Genomic DNA, 22,828 nt, shown 5'->3' on the forward strand with positions numbered 1-22,828 from the left:
CACTACTTACTCTAATTCTATCTACTCTTGTTTATCATTCTCCACAGCACTTTCTACTTTCTGACATAACCATATATAATTTAAATAACTATTTACTGCTTTTCTCCCAACACTAGAATGTAAAACCAAGAAAGAGATGATTCCATTTGGGGTTTTTTTGTTTGTTAGTTTTGGGGGTACCAAAGACTGAGCCCAGGGGCACTTAACCACTGAGCCACATCCTCAGCCCTTTTCTATATTTATTTAAAGACAGAGTCTTGCTAAGTTGCGTAGGACCTCATTAAGATGCTGAGGCTGGCTTTGAACTTGTGAATTTCCTGCCTCAGCCTCCGGAGCTGCTGAGATTACAGCGATGTGCCACTGGCACCGGCAAGATTCTCTTTTTGTTAATTACATATCCACAGAATTCAGAACACTGTCTGTTGTAGAAGAGGCATTAATGATAAATTACCTATTTTATCATTCTTAATCTGCAGTTTGAAATATAAATTGGGACCAAATAAACAATTACACATAAGAAGGAGTTGAGCCGCATTCGAAGATTCTTATGTCCTACAGAAGGATTAAAAAATTGATTAATTTCAACCTTTGATAAGTAGTAAAATTTAAAGGGTAATCCCAAAATGGATGGAAGTGGAAAGTCTAATGTCAATCTAGTAGAGGAAAAGGGACAAAAATATAATTTAGGGCTGGGATTGTGGCTCAGTGGTAGATTGCTCGCCTAGCATGCATGAAGCACTGAATTCAATCCTCAGCATCACATAAAAATAAAATAAATATATTGTATCCACCTAAACCTAAAAAATAATTTTTTAAAAAAAGCAATTTAATTCAAATTATGAAAAGACAACAGAAAATAAAATTAAATGAAAAGTATAATACTCTAATGTAAGTAGCAAAACAAAGATGGAAAACCCAACCCTAATTATATTTTATCATAATAAATGTAAATATTTCAAATTTAATTGTTAAAATAAAAGACTGCATCTCTGCATAAAGATAACAAAATTCAAATACACACTGTGCAAATTAGCTAAAACATAAGGATATAGGTTAAAAATAAAGAGACAGAAAACAACTATACCATCAACTATTTTCTCTCAGGTTCAAATTCATTCTTCTTTAACTTTGATATAAAGGAAATGAAAATAGATTTCTCTTTCATCAGCTGGTTCCTGTTTAGGCCCCACCAGTAGGCAATTATAAAAACAAAATACAAGACTAGAGGAAGAAGAAGGGACTTACTCCTTCCTGTTTACTTCCAGTTTCTAACAGCATCACACAAGCCATGGTTCTTCACCCTAGTTGTGGCAGTTGGTTCCAAGGCATTATCCTGTCATATACACACAATCCCCAAACCAATCTCACTGTGCCTATTTTTCTTTTCTTTCTTTCTTTTTTTTTTTTTTTCTTTTTTGGTACCAGTGATTGAACCCAGAGGCACTTAACCACTGAGCCACATCCCCAGTGCTTTTTTTTATACTTCATTTAGAGACAGGGTCTTACTGAGTTACTTAGGGCCTCCCTAACTTGCTGAGTCTGGCTTTGAACTCCAATCCTCCTGCCTCAGGCTCCTGATCCCAAGCCACTGAGATTACAGGCATTTGGCCACCCCTCACTTGGTAAAACATACCAAGCACTTACAGGGTATCCTACTCAGAGGCCAGAGTTTCACCATCAAGAGAGTCTTTTAAGAATTCCTAAAGACCAGCCACACCTGAGCAGCTCTGGGTACTGGCTCCTCAGGTTTCAAGCTACTAAATTTTAATGATTCCAAACTCTTCCCACAGTTCTCAGAGAGCCACATGTGTTAGCTGCTTCCTGTAGTTACTACTTCTGGAGACACCATATACTTTTTCCCTTTTTAGTTCCCCATTACTTGGCTAGCAATTCTAAACAAAAAATTCTCTATTTAAAAAAAAAAACAAATGGTATAGTTCTGCTTCCTTTTTGAGCCCTGATTGGTACAATGATCTTTCAAGGAAATTATCAGACATAATAAAGCTGCCATGTAAATGAACAGGAGTATCTGAGATTACACAGATGCCAATTCTCTTCAAATTAAACTATAAATTAAATGAAATCCTCATCAAAATTTCAAGAGACGTTAAAAAGAAAAAAATGAGAACTAAAATAATTTCCTCACAGACCAAGATTAGATATTATGATTCAGATACAGATATTAACCTTCTTATAAAAATATTATGATAGTTTAGTATTGAAGAAGGGATAAGTAAAACAGACAATGGAAAAGAACAAATTAATATGACCAACATATGACTAATAATGGCATACATAAATAGTAGGGTGTTATTTATGTATAAATGAATGGTGCTAATATCACTTGATAGCTGCCTATTTTAATCCATATGGATTAAAGATAAAACACAAAAGCAAAACTTTAAAAGGTTTGGAATAAAAAATATATGCTGGCCAGGCATGGTGGCACACACCTATAATCCCAGCAGCTCTAGAAGGATCGTGAGTTCAAAGCCAGCCTCCGCAACAGCAAGGCGCTAAGCAACTCACTGATACACTGTCTCTAAACAAAATACAAAATAGGACTGGGGATATAGATTAGTGGTTGATGGCACTGGGTTCAATCTCTGGTACAAAACAAAACAAAATAAACACACACTCACACACACATATATGCATGTATACACACACGTATCTCCTATATATCCTTACGGCCTTATAGTAGGAATTTTATATACTAGATATACAAAAAACAATCTGCCTAGCTACAAAGGGGGAAAAAAAGCACGACATTTCTCAACTTTTGTGTAGTTAGATGGAACCATGAGTAAAATCTACCCAATAGCATGGACACAAAAATAGAGTAACCAACTCCCAAGAAGTGTTCTGAAAGATTAGTTACATATCTATCCTCTCTTTTCTTCCTTTATGTCATCTGGAAGGTAGATAAGATCCTGGGTCTTATGGAGCCATCTCATACCAATGAGGTCAAAGCTATATATATACTGAAGTTAATAGAGCAATTGAGACAAAGGATCCTAAGATCTTGATGATCCAAGGAGCTATCCGAAGCAGCCCTGGACTTTTCATCTCAGTATCTGACTTGCATGAAATAGAAATAAACATCTTGTTTTGGTTATTTTATTTTAGCTTTTTCTGCCACCCATAGCCAAACCTAAACCTAATAGATAATAAAATTATTCTAATTAAGATATGTCAATAAATAGATCCAGCATTTTTAATGTTAGAATAACATAATGGAAGATAAACAGTTTTTTCTGGTTAGCACAAGGAAAATCATTAGAAAAGAAATAAATACTGATTTAAATCACAGTTTAACTATTAATGAGTGTCACAGAAAAAAACATAAGAGAAGAAGTGAAGGACACTAGAGTCAAAAGGAACACAGCAAACACATGGCAATATCATGGAATATAACAGCGAATATGACAAAACAGCCCACATGCCTTTTAGGTACTGGTCTTATGAAAATAATGATTTTTCACTAAGCATCCAAAATGTATCAGATTATGTCAAATAATCCTCATAATATTACAATAAGATAACTATTTTATCATAAGTTTAAAAAGAATAAATAAAATTCCTGAGCCACATAGCTAGAATTAATTGTGCTAGGCAAAGTATTGGAAGGATACATGTAAGCCTGATTATAACAACTTAGAGTTGTACCAAATCATTAAATATTTTCTAAAGAAAAAAGAAACCCAAAACCCACTTATTATTTACAAAGCACTTTTTAAATCCTGATGTATCTATTTCATTGTTTTCCCCACTCCAATTATTGATCTAACACACTTACACAATACCTCAAATGATAAGGGCAAGAAAAGTAAAAAAAAAAAAAAAAAAAGATGCTGCCAAAAGGTGTGTATTTTATGCAAAAAATAAGTAACAGCTGATGATCCCCAAAGAAGAAAGAGGACTTAGTATTAACATTTCTTTAAACTGCTATTATCATGCTTAGCCTCACAGACCACTGGCACCACTATAACAAAACACTATAAACTGAGTAGCTAATAAACAACAGAAATTCACAGTTCTGGAAGTCCAAGATATAGATGTCAGAGATTCAGTGTCTGGTGAGTGCCCACTTTCTGATTCATAGATAGTACCTTCTAACTGTGTCCTCACAAAGTAGAAGGGGTAAGGCAGCTCTCCAGGGGCTTATTTTATAAGGGCACTAATTTCATTCAGGAGGGCTTTATCCTGATGTCTCAATCACCTCCCAAGGACTCATCATTAATGATTATGTTTCAATATATGAATTTTGGAAAAATACAAATATTCTGCTATGTTCTACAGCAAAGAAAAATATGCCTTTTCCTAGTCAACCTAGGAGATTAATTATCAACTGTATACTCACCACACTGAAATCAAGGTTGTCTTCAATCCATCTTTGTCCATCTAGAAATTCATCATGAAGTCCCATGATATAAAGGGTATCCAAAGCATCTACTATAGTAGCTCCCATCTGTGAACTTCCTATATTGGGGGAGGGGAAATAATTCATTAAAAGATCCCCTTCATATTAGGTCTATTTTATTTTACATGTATATATTAAAAGTAAATTAAAGACTATAAGGACCAAAACAGAATACCCAGGACTGTTCACCATTCCCTTAGAATAGATAATATAGTTTACAATATTTTACTGAAGATGGCACATTGATAACTAATAGGAAAATAAGGGAAAACTGAAAGTGTAATTCTCCTTAATTTTTGTCTGGTCAGAATATAAGATACCTATCTACTTAACTGAGATAGGAAAAAGAAGAAAATAAAAAGGAGAATTAATTTAAAAAGGCAAGTGTTGTTCAAGATGACAGCTATGACAAGTGTAGCTAAGAAGGACTAAATGGTGGAGGAGGAGGTGTAAGTCATTTTGATACTTTGTTTTAGTTTGGTTTCACATTCCACAATCCGGATGATGTCCTCAGAGAATTTTTTGGTGTAATAAACTCATTTTTGTTCAACTTCTTTGAACACAGATTTAAAGTCTTCTTTGGGAACCAAAGTGGGGGTCCCCAAGGAAGCAGAAACTGAGATGCATGCTCATTTTTCTTTGCTTTCAGTGGATTTCTATTATTCAGAGCTGGATTATTTTCTTCATTTGATACACGATTGACTTCATCTGGGTCACTAGTTCACCGGCAACCCCTTCATTCTTTGCAACATTATTTGGCAGCAGTGGGATGGGCAACTTCAAATCTATATCAACTTCTATTAAAATAGTGAATGGCATAAAAAATCACTACAAAATGTTGAGAATGGTCAATAAAGAGTAGAAGACTGAAGAAGACTGTCAGTTACAGTCCTTAACAATAAATGGTAAAAAAAAAATAGTGCTACACTTGGATAATAAGTAATTCAATGCCCACATTTAACACAAATGTTGAACTACACATGCACCATTTTAACATTAACAGGAACTGTTTTTTTAAAGATTTCAAGCAAACTCAACTTTCAGTATAATTGTATCTAATCTAATCTATTTATACACACCTCATCTGAGCCCATATTTGTCACAGACTTTTTTGAGTTTATTGTTGGGACCACACGATAGGACCATTTTGTGTGTGTGTCTTTAAAACTGTTACAGTATCTATATGCACTTTTCTTTTTTAATAAATGTAATCCAAGGTGAGTCTTGACTTTTGAGTACTGCTAGGACAAGATTGTATACTGGATTTTTTTCCAGTAGTTTATAATTAAAGATATTAATATATTAATGGTAATGCATTTCTAGTTGAATAAAAATTTAAGAAGGCTTTCTTGTTGTACATGAATGCTGGCAACTTAGTATAAGTTTTGACAATTGTTTAACTATGTAATGTTAGCTTAGTTTTTAAAAGCTAGTAAGCTGGGTCTTTGTCATTTGCTTTAAAAAAAAATAAAAAAATAAAGGAACAAATGAAAATGTTTGAACTTAACATGCAAGTAAGAAAGAACAATAAATCCAAGAAACAAAGCAGAATTAGAAAAAGCTAAAGGCAGAAATTAATGAATTAGAATGAAGAAAACTATCAGAATAATATATTCAAAAGATTTGGTTCCTTGAAAAGAATCACATGGTAAATCTACCTCTAACCTAATTTTTCAAAAGCAAGTAACAAAATACAAAACAAAAGGAGTAAAAATGCAACAACAAATAAATACAGAAAAAAAATAAAGATAATTATAAGAAGCTCATTTTATTCATGTTTTAACAAATTTGGAAAATAAACAAATGGAATTGGGATGTTTCTATGAAAATATTGCATTATTTTGACTTATCAAAGGAAAAAAAACAGAAATTCTTAACAGAAAAAGCAGAAGAAAATGAAAAGTTTTCAAAGAGCTAACCACTAAAAAGTACCACATTCTAGAAGTTTCATAGAATAAATTTCTACTTTAATTTTAAGGCTGACTACCTCTTATTCTGCATAAACCTTTATTAAACATAGGGAAAAAAGGACTTAAAATCTAATGTAAAAATTTTGAATACAAATTAATGAAAAAACATAACTTACTAAGGAAAATAATTAGAGCAGATTATGCTAAGTGAAGCTAGCCAATCCCTAAAAAACAAATGCCAAATGTCTTCTTTGATATAAGGAGAGCAACTAAGAACAGAGCAGGGAGGAAGAGCATGAGAAGAAGATAAACATTAAAACAGGGATGAGAGGTGGGAGGGAAAGGGAGAGAGAAGGGAAATTACATGGAAATGGAAGGAGACCCTCATTGTTATACAAAATTACATATAAGAGGAAGTGAGGGGAAAGGGAAAAAAAAAAAAAACAAGGGAGAGAAATGAAGTACAGTACAGTAGATGGGGTAGAGAGAGAAGATGGGAGGGGAGGGGAGGAGAGGGGGGATAGTAGAGGATAGGAAAGGCAACAGAACACAACAGACACTAGTATGGCAGTATGTAAAAACGTGGATGTGTAACCGATGTGATTCTGCAATCTGTATACGGGGTAAAAATGGGAGTTCATAACCCACTTGAATCAAATGTATGAAATATGATATGTCAAGAGCTATGTAATGTTTTGAACAATAATAAAAATGGAAAAAAAAACATGTACAAGTATATTCATAGCAGCATTACTAATAACAGCTAATGTTTTGAAATGCAAATATAATGAAAAAAGTTACTACTCATAAAAATAGATAAATTTCAAAAATACAATTTTTCAGCAGAATAATTAAAGTGCAGATCAATATTGGCACAACATGATTCTATTAAGGAAATGTCACTAAGTGGCAAAATACATGGAATGAGATGTCAGAATAATCATAATCATTTTTTAGGAAATGGTGACTGGGATGTAGGCTTTTAGATACTGATAGTGATCTATTTCTATAACAGTGTAAATTGCTGACTCTTCCTGCTTGTTAAATTAGCTTGTACACATTTGTGGTTTCTGTGCTTTTGGTCTGTATATTTTATTTTCATAAAATGTTTACAGGATAAGATTAAAATTTTTTTAAAAAAGAAAATAAAGTAACTATCTGATTTCATTGTATGATGAAAACAGTGAGGAGTCAAATTGTTGGGCAATATGGTAAGTCTAACTTTATAAGAAACTAACAAACTGCTTTCCAGAGTGCACAATTTTATACCCCCAGCAGCAATATGACAGTTCCAGTTGTTCCACCATCCTTGTCAATATTTGGGTCTTTCAAATTTCAGACATTTTAATGGATAAGTGGAGATATTATTTTGTGTTATGAATTTTATGTTTTTATTTGTTCTTTTAAGTATACATAACAATAGGATTCATTTTGACATAACTATAAAAGCATGGAATATAATTTGTTCTAATTCAGTTCCCAATACCTCTCCAATTTTATAGTTAATATTTTCTATATTCTAAAAAGAAAAAAAAAGTTACTTACTTAAAGGTCACAAATGAGAATCTCATATGTTTTCTACAATGTTGAAGAAAGAGTCAAATTTCATTACTTTTCCAAGTACACCTCAAGTTGATCCAGCACCGTTTGTGGGAAAGACTATCCTTTTGCCCACTGAATTATCATTTTTGTTAAAAACCACTTAACAATGTATGTTGATCAGTTTCACTGATCTCTTTGTTCACATTAGACTAAAATCCTACTGTCCTCATTATGAGAATTCTATAGCCAATCTTAAAATCAAGTGATATAAATTCTTCAGCTCTGCTCTTCTTTTTTTAAAAACTATTTTGATTACTATAAGTGCTTCACAGTTTCATACTGGTTCTTTTATAAGACCAGTATTAACCTGATACCAAAGCAAGACAAAGATACTTCAAGAAAAATACAAACCAATATCCCTCTAAAACAAGAAAGCCAAAATCATCACTGTATTAGCAAATCAAACCCTAGTTAAGTTAGAAATAATGAAAATAATTTAATTAAATATCTATATAAATGCACATGAAAAATAAAAAGTACCTTTCAAAAAGCATTACAAAGTCAAAGAATACTCTTTTCCAATTCAAAATTCCTTTTTTAAATGCAAAAAAGACCCTTCCCTAACAAAACTAAGAATTCATTCTACTTATCACTGGTTTAATAATTAGTATCAGTACTAACTCTCCTCAATCATGTGCCTCAAGGGCAGGTCCTATTTGGGCAAAACCAAATGAACATATTTTACCTTTTAGGTATAGTACATGGTTCAACCATGGGCACAAGACCCAATTTAAAAAAAAACATGAAACAATGAATCTTTCACTGAAACATCTAAAAAACCAAACTATTTCTTCTCTACAGTGTTCTCTTTTCCACAGATGGAGCACTATGAAGACATGAAATTTCAAATGCTGCAAGCATCCTGCTAATAAGCCAGGTGAAGATATGAACACAAAGAGATAAATAAAAGAAAGAGTTAAAGAAAAAAAGTTTAGTTGAAATCAAGTCTGTTTCAGGACTTCATTGAATTGATTGCATTTGCTTTTTAATTTAAGTCATTTTGATATGCATTTTCACTTATCTCCACATAAAGAATCTTTTGATGCCAAGGATGAATTACACAGAAGTCAGAGGAACACTAATTTCAGTTACTAATATGAAAGAATTGTTTAATAATCAAAGCTAGGAAAAAGAACCTGTTTTTGATCAATTTTTCCCCTGTAGCCTAAAATAAAATTTCCATATCCACTTATATGTTCCTATGTTATAGAACATGGACTTTTACAAGTTTCTGCTAACTTTTAAGATTCTGGTTCAATACAGGTACACTGAATTGGGTATGTCAAATGAGGCACAGAGAAGTTCTACACTTCCCTTAAGGCTTTTTATTAAAAGGGGGGAGGGTAAAAAAACAGATGTACAAAAATTCTCAAACACTGAGAATATGAGATAAGCAGAAGAAGGAACAAAGTAGGAAACAAAGTTTTAAACTTTAAAAACGTATCCTTTAATAAACCAACTACATACAAAAGACTAATCATAATCAAGGATCTGTTCCCATTTAGCTTATTTGGCTGGAAAAAAATTAAGCACTAAAAAAGTTTTAGAAAGACAAAACACCTAACTTTGACTACTGAAAATTCTGCAGACTGTGGTTTTGCTTTTTCCACCATTTCACTGTAAATTTTCTTCACACAATATATGTTTTCCATGAGATAAAATTAATATTTCTCTTTCTTTAAAATATCAGAACCAGTACCTATTAGATACATGAAAATACAACAGATGTACTAAGAACTATAGTTTGAAAAAAGTAGAAAATCAACATTTACTTCTTATTTTCAATTCATGTTTAAACTCCAATCCTTTAAAAAGGCTCAACTAACCACTGAGCTTATTATAAAGGGATACTTGAGGGAAGAATTTAATTTAATTAACCAGTAAGTATAATGTATTTTTTTACATTAATGTCTCATTTTCTGATATCTACAAATCAATGGAAACTTCTAAACGCGTAACCTCTGCAAAGGAAATATACTTTATTTCATTAAATGACAGCTACCAAATTAAATATAGTATCAGATTCTTGGTAGTTACTGATTATCTGCATAAAGGAGATTTTTTTTCCTCTTCTGCCACATCATCTCTCAAAGCCAGGGAAAATTAATTTTTAAGACATTTTATTTTTGACAGAAAACAAGTTACATGATGACGAGCAATGACAATGATGCACAACTATAATCTCAGTTACTGTGAGACTGAGGCTGGGGAATCCCAAGTTTGAACCCTGACTTAAGCAACTTAGCAAGACCAAAGTTCTTTGTTTCAAAAACAAAAACAAAAAAGGATTTGGGATGTAGCTCAGGGGTTGAATTCTCCTGAGTTCAATCCCCAGTAATTCTCTCTCTCTCTCTCTCACACTCACACACACACACACACACACACACACACACACACACATTATGAGGCAAATTACAGCATTAGAAAAAAATGTTTCCATAAGAAAAAAAAAACTTTATAACATTTAACAGAAAATGGATGGATCTGGAGACTATTATGCTAAGCGAAATAAGCCAATCCCCAAATCCCAAGGTCAAATGTTCTCTCTGATATGTAGATGTTAACAAACAACAAGGGGGAGAGGGGAAGAACAGAAATTCAGTATATTAGATAAAGCAGAATGAAGGGAAGGAGGGGGAACAGGAATAGAAAAGACAGTGGAATAAAGCTGACTTAACTTTCCTATGTATATATATAACTACACTACAGTGAATCTCCACATCATGTGCAATCACAAGACTGGGATTCTAATTAGAATAAGAAGTAGTCCATGTTTGTATAAATACTTCAAAATATACTCTAGTATCACATATAACCAAAGAACAAATAAAAATAAAAATCTCAGGAATAAAAAAAAGAAAAATGTTTTCATAGTGTCACAAGGAAAAATACTGTCATTGGAATTATTGTGAAGATAAACTTTGATTAATAAAGAAACTTCATTGCATGTGACTAGTATAGAAGTATAGTACCTTCTTATAAGTATAGTACCTTCTAATCCCCATTAAAATTTTCTTGCCTTCACCTATCATTGTTTAAAAAAAAAATCCATCACATCAAAGAGCATTTAAAATGGGGATAAGGAGTAAAGGCAAGAAGGAGTAGATCAACAATTCTCAAGACTTAAACTTGAGTTTAATAAAACCTGTTCAGTCAAATTGGATAACCAACAAACAGAAAAGGTCAACAAGTGAACTGAGCTAAAAAGAGGTAGGAAAAACAAAACTCAAGATTAATACAACTCTTCCTCAAACCTCCATTAACACACAAACTGTTAATTTTTCCTTAAGAATTATGAATTTACAACATAACTCAATTTACCAACCAAACCACTTTGGGTGTATTGCTTTTATTTTTTTCAATGTATATAGTACTAACGGAATTTCCTATCTCTTCCCTCTTCCTCTACATACACAAATGGTATTGTGTTGAAGAAGAAAAACTACAAATAGTATTTGGAATACTAAGCATTCCAAAGTAACTAGAACTAAATCTTGACATGTTTGCAAAAAAATATACGTTTACAGTTCCACAGAAACACTCAGATTTTACAAAGTACTTTTAAAAAATTAATCTTGTTTTAAAATATGGAAACAGAGAATGGAAACAGTAATTAGAGAAAAGTAAATTTACCAAATATGTTAGTGGAATGTCCTTTCCTTGCAATAGGTCTGAGTTCGTTATGACCCCATCCATATGTCCTATAATTATCCCAGGCATGTTTCATCATCTGAGAAGAAAAAATTATAATTCATCAAATTAAAATATTCGCAGACCATTATTTTTATATTTCATGTAATTCAGGGTTCTATTACCATATTCTTATACATTCTTCTAGGTCTCCCTACATAAGCATATGATTCAATTAACACTTGTATCAGTGTGAAAAAACTCATAACTATGTTAATCTCAATCTATACATAACTATGTTAATCTATGTAACAGAAAAAAATTATGTGTAATCAACAATTTTTCTTGAGGAGCAAGGTGTTTGGCATTCTTTACTTTTAAGAACTGCCAATCCTTTTGAAACAGCTACCCTGCCCTCATTGTGACTGTATCAGAGGTGTCAATCACAGGGCTTTGCTTCTATCTCTAATTAATTCAGCATGGCGAGAAAATTTCTTACCCTTCAATCAGAAGTCAAAAAACTTTACTCTGCTGAGGTAGCACAAAAGCAGTACTAGATAATATATAACCAAAACGACACAGTTTGTTTAAAAAACAAAAACAGGCAGTTTTTTAGAATTTGGCACACATATTATAGTTTGCCAATCCCTAGACAGAGTGACTGGGTTCATGTGACTTAAGTAGGGACAATCATATCCTTTTTAAACATACTATTATAGACACTGGGAAACAGGGAGACTTTCATTTTGTGATCACAAGGTCTATATAATATAGAATCCTGGAGCTGAAAATGACTAGCTCTCCTAACATGGAAAAACTAGATAGCAAAAGGAAATAGAGATAAATGCATACTACTAACAATTATATCTACATACTTAAATTGAGTCAATTCTAAATCCATAGTTTAAATTCATTAGGCTAATAAACATTTTTATATGAGTTAGTTTGAACTGAGTTTCTTACAACCCAAGAAGTTCGGTAACAAAGTATTTAATTATATATCAGCAGAATTATATAATACTAGCTATGGTGTATCAAAAATCTATTCATTTAATAGCATACTATTCATTAAAACATTTTCCAATTTGTTTAATGCAGGCAGCATGATCATACATCTAAAATAGACAAAGACTTTATAAGAAATATACTCCGGGGCAATATATTTCACAAACACAGAAAAAAAATTCTTTTAAAAAATTAGCAATAGATAAGGAAAATACCATACCGTGAGCAAGAAGAGTTTAACCCAAGACTAGAAGACTAATTGAACTAAAAAAAAATAGTTAATATAATTCACCATATTAACAAAATAGAGGGTGGGGGAATTGTGATCATTTCTGTATAGACAAAAATACAGACTATTTGACAAAATTCAACACTCATTCACAACAGAAATTTAGTAAGCTGTAACTACAAGGAAACATCTTCAACCTAACAAAAGCATCTTCAAAAAAACCTACTGCTAACACACCATATGTAATAATAAAACACTAAATGATTAAACCTGTAGTCAAGAACAAATCAAGTTTGTTCTTTCTCAGCATTTCTTTCAAACAATGTACTGGAAGGCCTTGCCAGTGCAATAAAGACAAGAAAGAGAAATAAGGAAAAAGGGAACGTACTTCTATTCCTATAGGACATGTCTATGTAGAAGGAAAATCCTAAGCAATGTACAAAAGAGCCACTAAAATCAGTAAATGATCTTAGCAAAGTTAACAGGCTACAAGTTCAGCAAACTAAAATCAGTTAATATTCTGTAAAATGAATTCTATTTGTATTTCTAGCAATTCACTGAGCCTCAGGGTCACCTTGGGGGTCCCCTGAACACACATGGTTATTTATCTGAAATTATTATATATATGAAAAGTTATTTCAAAAAATTGTAGTGGCATCTAAAAAAAATCTATCACTGTTCTTCCCTCCAACACTGTCAAAGAAAGTATCTTAAGCAGTCTCTGTATATAAAACAAAACCTCTAAAGATGAGGTAAAAATTAGAGTACAGTTCTATTTTCACTCCATCAAGCTCCAGGTTTTATAATAATTTATAAGTCCAACTTTAAAATATCTAATAAACCTTTTATATCCATTACTAGAATATATGCAAGTAGATATTTGGCCATTTAAATTAAATGCCTTATTTTAAGATAAATAAGCTTTCTGAAATATTGTCCATACTATCATATTCTGACAAACTCTTTTCCTTCAGAGGCTGTACAAGTGCAAACTCCATGCAAAATTATCATAAGTTCTAACCAACAAAGTTCATCTCAAATATACTGATCCTCCCTCAGTTACTCTCTTTTATCTGTAAGTAAGTCCTAGACTAAATAAATATAAAAAATTTTTAGGTAAATCTTTCCCCATTCTTCAATTCATAGAGACTCTTTGGAAGAAATATGTTCTTAATGTGTTGTATAGTTTAGAGGTACCATAATAACTCCTTAAAAATAGTTATTATGCTTACTTATTTATGAAAAGATTTGCACAAGCAAAGATTCTTATTAACTAAAGACTTAAAATTGATTATGCTGTAGAAAAATTATAAATGGATTCTATTCTATATTATTTATAAAATGCTAAATTTCATAAGATATCTGAACACAATGAGAATGCTAAAACCATCAAAACAACCTTGTGTCAGGCACAGAGGCACATGCCTATAATCCCCGCAGTTCGGGAGGTGGAGGCAGAAGGAGCAGGAGTTCAAAGCCAGCCTCAGCAACACCAAGACACTAGCTAAGCAATTCAATGAGACCCTGGATCTAAATAAAATACAAACCAGGACTGGGGATGTGGCTCAGTGGTACCCCTAAGTTCAATCCCTGGTAATAAAAAAAAAAAAAAAAAAGAAAGAAAGAAAACAACAACCTTGTATCAAATTTGTGACTGTACATAATTTTATTACAATCAACACTAAGAAAGAGACAGAGCTCTAGTCTTTACTGCCGACCTAGAAACTGAAATACAACTATGACCCAAGAACAAAAAATATCAAAATATGGCAACACAGATGGTATAAATATATATATTTATATCCACACACTTCTATAACCAGCCCGGTAAACACATGTCCATAACCAGTCCATGTCACAAATCTCAGCTTATTACCTCTTTAATTTTTTCCCTTTTCTTTCTTATGTCACTATCTTCTGGTTCTCCACCACTGATTCCTACAAGGTTTGGAATAGGGACTGGTGGCAGAGGCTTTTTCTCTTTTGTCTTGATTTCTTGAGCTACCTTGTTTTTCTCTGTCTGAATTTCTGCACGTATTTCCTCTTTTGACTTCCTTAATTTTTCTTTTGCTTCTTCCAGGGCCTTCTCATGGTCTGCTCGAATTTTATTTCTCAAACGTTCTTCTTCTTCCCTAGGAGGAAAGAAAAACAACAACAAGAAGACTGGTAAGAGTGAGCATTCTTAAGAAAATCAACCTTTAAACAAGAAAAAAGTTCCTCATCAAACTGATCACTGTTTTCTAATTCTGACATTGAAAGACAAGAATGAACAGTGAGAAAGACTCAGATTTGCCTAAAAGAATAGGATAAATATAACTTGATATGAGTAAGAAAATGAACTTTGCTGAAGAGTAAGGACTTTACATAGTAGGGAAAGAGGAAACCTAGAAACAAAGTTCCAAGTTCAAGGTTAAGTCAGAATAGAGAAAATGGCAGTTAGTAACTTATGAGTACATGAAAAAAGCAGAAAGCAGTGAAAAAATTAAGGGAGGAGAGAAAGTAAAACAGAATTAAGTGTCAGAGATGGAACAAAAATATAAATACAAGGACAAAGGGGAAAAAACAAAGGGAAAAAAATAAATTTCATTTGTTGTAAGTACAGCATATGCTTCTAAAACTTTTAAATTTTGGAACTAAGATTTCATAGTGCGATGGCTCAACTGATGTGGACACGACCACTTAAAACCCTCCTTGGTTGCCATTGAAAATACAGATTCCAATTTAATATGTCCATTTAAAACCTATGGATCTGTATGAGTGTTCCTTATCCTAAATTCTTGGGATCAGAAGCGTTTCTGATTTGATAGGGTTTCATGCTTTAAAATACATGCACAGACATCACTGTGTCAAGAATAACACTCATTCCCATTGCATCTTTAATTTCTAAGGCCACCTTTAAAGATAGATTATAACTCCTGAGCTCATCATATGATACCCAAACTCAAAGGCTGGTAAACCTTATTGAGCTCTCAAACCCTACTGAGCCATGAGCCCTGGTTCTCTGAAGAAGTAGAGGTAAGAATAGGTTATCTGTTCAGGGCTCTTTCTTTTGTTTCTGGGTCGTTTAAAAACTGGTCAACACAGGAGTCCCTGGAAACAAGCTAACCAAGTTCAAACTCCCAGAGAGTCTTACAACCTAGAGTTTACTCTGGTTCAGCTGCTTCTCTATGACCTCCAGAGGCTCAGCCCTCACCATATGGCTCACATGACTTCCCCCCAGAGCATGAGCTGAGCAGGACTTTCTGAAAAAGTCCTCCTTCAAGGCCTGAACCACATCATACAAGAACAGGGACTGACTCCTGAACCATAGTCTTCTTTCACAGACTAACAGCTTCAAAAATATAGAAAAAATTACTATTTCAGAAGTTGTGGTTATAGTTACACATATTTTAAGGTACACATGTTAGTAAGAACTCAAAGGTAATATGCAAATCTGACTTTTAACCCAGGCTCCAAAACAGTCTATCTAACTACCTTACCTGAGGTCTCCAATTCACAATCCAAAGTGGAATAGTTGATTCCAGTACCCAACACTCACTTTTCTGCCAATCTACATGACAGAACTAATGAACTTTCTGAAATTATACTGATTATATCATTCTCTCACATAAAACACTACCTCCTGGCATCCCTTATCCTTAGGAATTATATTCTGGCCTATTAAAAAATCCTATATAATGTGCCCTCTACTTATGTATCCCTCAATCTCTAGTCCAATACCTGGAATATAATAGGCACTCAAAAATATTAAATACAAATAAACACAGATTTCAAGACCCTCATCTAAAGTGATTATGAGATAAACATTTATGGACCACCATAAGGCTATATAAATGATCAAGAGCTATACATAGAAAATCTGACTTCAGGGTGAGCGATCCAAATGCACCTTCAAATACATATTAAAATTCATGACATGATAATATGGTAACATTTGGGTGTTAATAACACTGCCATGTGATAGGTTCCTATTTATTATTTTTATTAACTAAATGTTAATGCTAGAATCAATTGTTCCTCCACAAGAAGTACACTTAATAGCAACATGTGTTAAAAATTATATAACTTTTATAGAAATAAAAAAATTAAATTTTAATGTTCTAGAAAAAAACTCCAGTCATATTATCTCACTTTATTGAACTGACAGTTTAACTTTTCCATCAGAACTTGTACTACTGAAATATTGTGAAGAGTTTTATTCAAAGACCTGTTGAAAATCTAAACCATCTATAAATGCATTTGCACTTGTCCCTCAAAAAGCACTACTTATTTAAGAGTTTAGTAAGCATACGCACCATTTCAGAAAAACCAACATCAACTAGAGTTCAAAGACCAATCACCTAGTACTTAAGAGGAAATGCAGAATTTCAGGAATTTAATTAGAACTCCTGAGAACTGTATTCCAAAAGGAATCATTTTGTAATTAAAGGGCCTTGGGGGATTTTACTTAACCCAAAGTCAGGAGACAAACATTTTAGCTCCAGCCCTACCAACTCACTCTGCAACCTGGCATAACCACTAAAAAAAAAAAAACCTTCAAGATCAGGACCTTCATCAATAGAGACAAGAAAACAGATGATACTACCGTGACTATATCACTTTTAAATAGTGCTTTTTATTAATTACTTTCACTTACATTGGATCCACTGACCTAGGAGATCCAAGGTAATTAAATGAACTCAGTAAATGGTAATATTCTATACACACATTAAGTCATTAATTATTTCAAACCTCCTTCTAACTTCTCCTCCAAAATATAAGGGATGACAGCAAACCTTCCAACTGTCATAGGAAAGATAGCACTTTATTTCCTTTCTTCCTTAACAGTATTTTTCTAAATAACCACTTAGTGGCACTAAAAAATTTCTAGCTAATATATTAAAGTTATACCCATTTATTAGAAACCATGTGATGTTTCATTGTTTCTACATGTGTATACATTGTGCACTAATTAGATCAGAGTAAACCTATCTCCTCAAATACTAATTATTTCTTTATGATGAGAACATTCAAACTCCTTCTTTTTTTTTTAATAAATAGTACATTATAATTAGTATTATTATATACTGCAAAAATTTATTTTCATTTTGATCTTCATTCAACTGGCTCCTCAAATTTCATTTCAACAGCCAATTTCTAGATCATCAATTGGGTCACCCCTTTTCTCTTCTTCTTCTTGATGGTACTAGGAATGAAACCCAGAGGTACCGGTTCTTTTTTTCCTTTTTTTGAATTTTGAGACAAGATCTTACTGTTTTTCAAGTAAGACTCAAACTTGAGCTCCTCCTGCCTGGGCCAACTGAGTAGCCAGGATTACAGGCTTTTGCCACCATTCCTGGTGGGTCATTTCTTTTGAACCTTTATTTCACTTAGATTATCTTTCTTTTCCAGATTTTTAACTTTGACAACTTTGTTTTAATCAGCTTTTGCATCACTATGACCAAAATACCTGACAAGAACAACTGTGAGGGGGGAAAATTCATTTGGGGCTCACAATTTCAAAGCTCTCAGTCCACAATGGCCAACTCCATTGCTCTGGGCCCAAGGTGAGGCAGCATGTCATGGGGTAGGGCCCATCAAAGGAAAGCTGCTCAGCTCATAGTGAGGTCAAGACATGGGGGTGGAGGGGAGGTATAAGGGCCACAGAGAAGAACATCCCTTCCAGGGCATTCCCCAGTAACCCCCTTCCTCCAGCTGTGCCCCACCTATCTACAGTTACCACCCAGTCAGTCCATTCAAACTAGGATCGAATGATTAGGTCATAGCTCTCATAGTCTAATCATTTCATCTCTGTATATTCCTGTATCAATAGGAGCTTTGGGGGGACACCTTATATCCAAACAATAACAAACTTCAACAGATTTATCTGTAAACATCTCTTATTTTCTTTTTCATCAGTGCTTTTATCTGCCTGTGTAGTAAAGAATCTGTCCTTCCCCAAATTAAAGTCTGGCTATTTTCTTTGGTTTCTGGGAAGTAATCTGCCAAATGTGATAAAGTATCTCTGTCTATCCACAGTGGGATTGGCCTCACCTGACAGTCTTAGGATAGAAGACAGCTCTGACAGAAACACCAACAATGTAACTTTGGGCGAAGGCTCTGGGTCACATAGTTCATCCAGAGACTGAGTTCAACAATTTAGACAAGAAAACAATATTGTCTACAGAATGAAGCCCCCGTAAAAATTCTGGACCCTGAGGATTAGGTGAGTTTATCAAGATTGGCAATATTCCACGCACACTGTCACACACTGATGATGGGAAAACACACTATGCAAAGGCAAACACCAACAAAACTAATAATTATGGCTTACATATACCAGGCAACTGATTTAGTCAATTACTTAGATTTCCTTATTTAATACTCTTACCAGTACTTGTACTAATTTAACCCTCTATTAAAAACCTTTCTTTTTCTTATTGTGAAAATAACAAGGCACAAAGAGAAAAATTAAGTGACTTGTTCAGGGTCACAGAGCTAGAAAGTAGAAAGCCTGGATATAAACAAATGCATTTTGACTTCTTAAACACCATACAAATGCTGCTTTTTATATGAGAGGAATTTTATGTAAGACATTGTCTCTTACTGATTGCACAGATATTAATAACTGTCTCCCAATAGATACGACTTCTTCCTTAGCCTTAGAGCCCTCAATTGTTTTGTAAGGTAAATGTTCCTACTAAATAAAAACTATTAGCCTCTCTTATTGATACTGTCCTACAAAATTTTTGTGTCTGATCAGAAATTAACCTCTATCTTGGTTAAGCCACTGTTACTTTGTGATTTTTGTAATCGATAAGTAACCTACCTAATCTTAACTGAGACATTATCCATCCTAGATGGTCTACTTTCCTGAAGCTCTTTTTAGTTAGTATTTTGAGTGTTGACTTGACAGGGATGAACTACCACTATATTTCCTTGTCCAATTAGAATATTTAAATAAACCATGTGTGGAGGCACTCTGAAGAACAAAAATGATGCTAAATTACACAGGGATACACAAAATTACACTGAGATCTTATTTGGCAAAACTATTTCCTTTTGTAGTCACTTTCAATTAGAACTTTAAACCTTCACCTAGAAACATGAAGTCTCACTCATTCTTTTAAAATAAGTAGATATGGGAGTAGGAAAGATGGTGTAATAAGATGGACATCATTACCCTAGGTACATGTATGATTGCAGAAATGGTGTGACTCTACATTGTGTACAATCAGAGAAATGAAAAGTTGTGCTTTATTTGTGTACAATGAATCAAAATTCATCTGCTGCCATATGTATAAGTAATTAGAACAATTAAAAAATAGTAGATAAATAAAAACCTCCCTCCTAACTGCCTCTAACTCTACCTTCACTGTTTTCCTCTTCCTTCCTCTCACCACTATACCTTTTTAAAGAGTACTACACTTGTTTCTATTTCCTAGACCTTACATAATTCTTCCATACACCAAAGTGAAAAATTGATAGCTAAGCTTATCCTTTCTTCAAAATTCTCTTTTCCTCAAACATGCCTTTCCAATAAGCTTACCACCTGACTTTACCATCTTCTATTAACACCAAAACTGTATTCCATTCTCTGGGCCACTTCTGTTCTTCCCCAACATACTCCTCCTATTAACATCAACCAACTGTACTTTCTTAATTATATCAAAACACATATGTTCAGCCTTCAACAGGTAACTAAGTACTCCAGATCCAAATGACTAACACTACGTAGGTTATCACCATTGAATATTTGCCAGATACCTCCAATTCAACATCTCCAAACAGGATTGAATAACTCATATGGTAAAGGGAAATCACAGGCTAAGCTTGTTCATGAACACAATATCAAAATTAAAAATCAGTATTGTAGCAAAGCAAATCAGCAATATTAGGAATCAGAAAAAAGACAATTCATCAAAACTAACTGGATTTCTCCCAGTATGCTTCATACTATCAATATAACTTATCTACTAATAGGTAAAATAAGAAAAATAGAAACTGACAAAGACAGTGGTAAAATTCAACACCCAGGACTAATGGAGAGGTAGATCAATGGTAGGGTACTTTGTCTAGCATGTGAATGGCCTTGAGTTCAATTCCTAGTACTACCAAAAACAAAAACAAACAAGCCAAAAAGAAAAAAGAAAAAGAAAAAAAAACACCATTTCTGATACCAAAACCTAACAGCAAAGAAGAAAAAGAGATTTTTAACTATATAAAAGATGTCTTCTCAAAATGACAGCAAGTATAATTTTTAATAATGAAACTACAGAAGCAATTCCCTCCCAAATGAGGGAAACAAATAAGAATGCTCATCATCACAGCTTCTATTTGGTTGTAGTATAAGTCCTAGTCAATAAAACTAAACAAAAAATGTAAATATAAGGAAAAGAAAGTTTAAAAAAATATATCCTCTGTCACAAGCAATATCACTTCTACAGAGAAAACCCAAAATAGTCAACGAATCGTTATAAATAAGAGTGCAAGAAGTCAGGGAACAAAACTACCTAGCAGACAGCAGATACTCAGTAATGTAATTTCTTCTCTTCCTACCTACTGGATCCCATCTTTCTAGATTCCAAGTCTTCAAATTTCCACTGATACTTACTTTCTTTTATGGCAATACCAACACCATTACACATTAATTGCCTCTTGCTAAGAGTTCCAGGCCTTGTTCTTTTGACTAAAGTTTTAAGAAATATGTGAGCCCATATGGACTTAAGATAACTATTCTCAACCATTATAGACTGTACTAAATTTTTTCTTATTACTCCCCCCCCCAAACTCATGAATAATTTACCCTTACCCTTATGTGCTAACAAAAAGAATCAATAATGTAATATGATCTTTTAAAAGATAAATGACAGCTAATACCATAAATTTTTAAATAATGCTAGATATTAAACAACCTTCTCAAATATCCTATATTTTCATAATATTCAAGAGAAATTTCAGAGAATCCAGGAAAGCACAATAAAAACAGTAGAAGCAGTTATGTAAACAGCTACCTATATACAACATAGGCCAAAAATGGTTTTAAGGAATGTCTACAGGTCAGTCAGCAACTAGTACAGAAAACACTAAAACAGAAGCATTCTATAGAGCTTAGTGGCTAAGTGTCTGAAGGAATTTAAGCCTTTCCAAAAAGAAATGCTAATCATGACCTTCAAGGTCATGAAATAACTCCTTAAACTTGGAGGTAACCAAGATGTCAACTATTATAATGGAGCTGTTCACAAATTCTGCCTAATATGATTCTTAGCAGCAACTGAATGTACTCTACCTGCTCAGAATAATACAGTTATATAAACAACAAAGAACTTTCAGAATGTTATCATTTTAAGCCAAATCGTGTGTTTTCCAGTGTACTGATTATAGGTAAGAATGAACAGCACAAACTGTATCACATTTGGGCTCCCCATTTCATAAGAATGAATCCTACTATTCTTAAGATAGCTTAATAGAAAAGAACATCTATTTCTCAATAGAGGTAATTGGTCAGCCACATAAAAAAGTCTAAAAAATACTCAATGTCAAACACTGAGAAGTCCACTGAACCTCAACTTTCAACACTAAATCCAACTGCTTTGATCACATGATTCCCATATAACACCAAAATGCTTCCATTTTAATAATGCAGGCCCTGGACATCAACAGCAACTCACTGTCTCTAAAGTTTGGCTGACCATTTGTTTGGCTACTCAAAGATTTCATTTACATAGAGAACAACTATAGATTATTCTAACTGGAACTTTAATAGGATTTGAGTTAATAGTAATTTCAGTTTAAATCAATGGTGATAAGTTATTAAATTAATTTTAGCTTAACTCAATAATGATCAATCATCATATTCCAAACATGAGGGGCCCTGAAATTGGTGCAGGAAATACACAGGAAAACATGACACCTTATTTGCTCAAAGGGTTCTCATAAATAAAATAGGCACAAAATGTGAGAATCACAACAGTAACTATCATAGGAAAGGTAAAATATACATGGAAAAAGAATAGCCATTTTCTAAGCATACCAGTATGACTGGAAAGC

At 33.2% G+C, this 22,828-nt stretch overlaps 1 protein-coding gene and 1 pseudogene across 13 annotated transcripts in view; one reads left to right on the top strand and one right to left on the bottom strand.

The window, feature by feature from the left end:
• Window positions 1-22,828, bottom strand: part of LOC143408320 (mannosyl-oligosaccharide 1,2-alpha-mannosidase IB-like) — a 233,433-nt gene that overhangs the window by 190,401 nt on the left and 20,204 nt on the right. For 12 of the 13 annotated variants that reach the window (XR_013155610.1, XR_013092469.2, XR_013092470.2 and 9 more), the window contains exons 2-4: window positions 14,676-14,931; window positions 11,569-11,665; window positions 4,364-4,482 (exon numbers count right to left, since the gene is read on the bottom strand). Coding sequence is in view for 10 of the 13 variants with exons in the window: in XM_076867912.2 (XP_076724027.1) it covers window positions 4,364-4,482; window positions 11,569-11,665; window positions 14,676-14,931 (472 nt within the window). In the remaining 3 variants the exon portion in view is untranslated. The remainder of the gene's footprint in view (window positions 1-4,363; window positions 4,483-11,568; window positions 11,666-14,675; window positions 14,932-22,828) is intronic. The other variant, XM_076867911.2, reaches the window with a different exon arrangement.
• LOC143408711 (dnaJ homolog subfamily B member 6 pseudogene) lies at window positions 4,846-5,366 on the top strand (annotated as a pseudogene).

Source organism: Callospermophilus lateralis, chromosome 10 (assembly GCF_048772815.1).
Source record: "Callospermophilus lateralis isolate mCalLat2 chromosome 10, mCalLat2.hap1, whole genome shotgun sequence".
NCBI lineage: Eukaryota > Metazoa > Chordata > Mammalia > Rodentia > Sciuridae > Callospermophilus > Callospermophilus lateralis.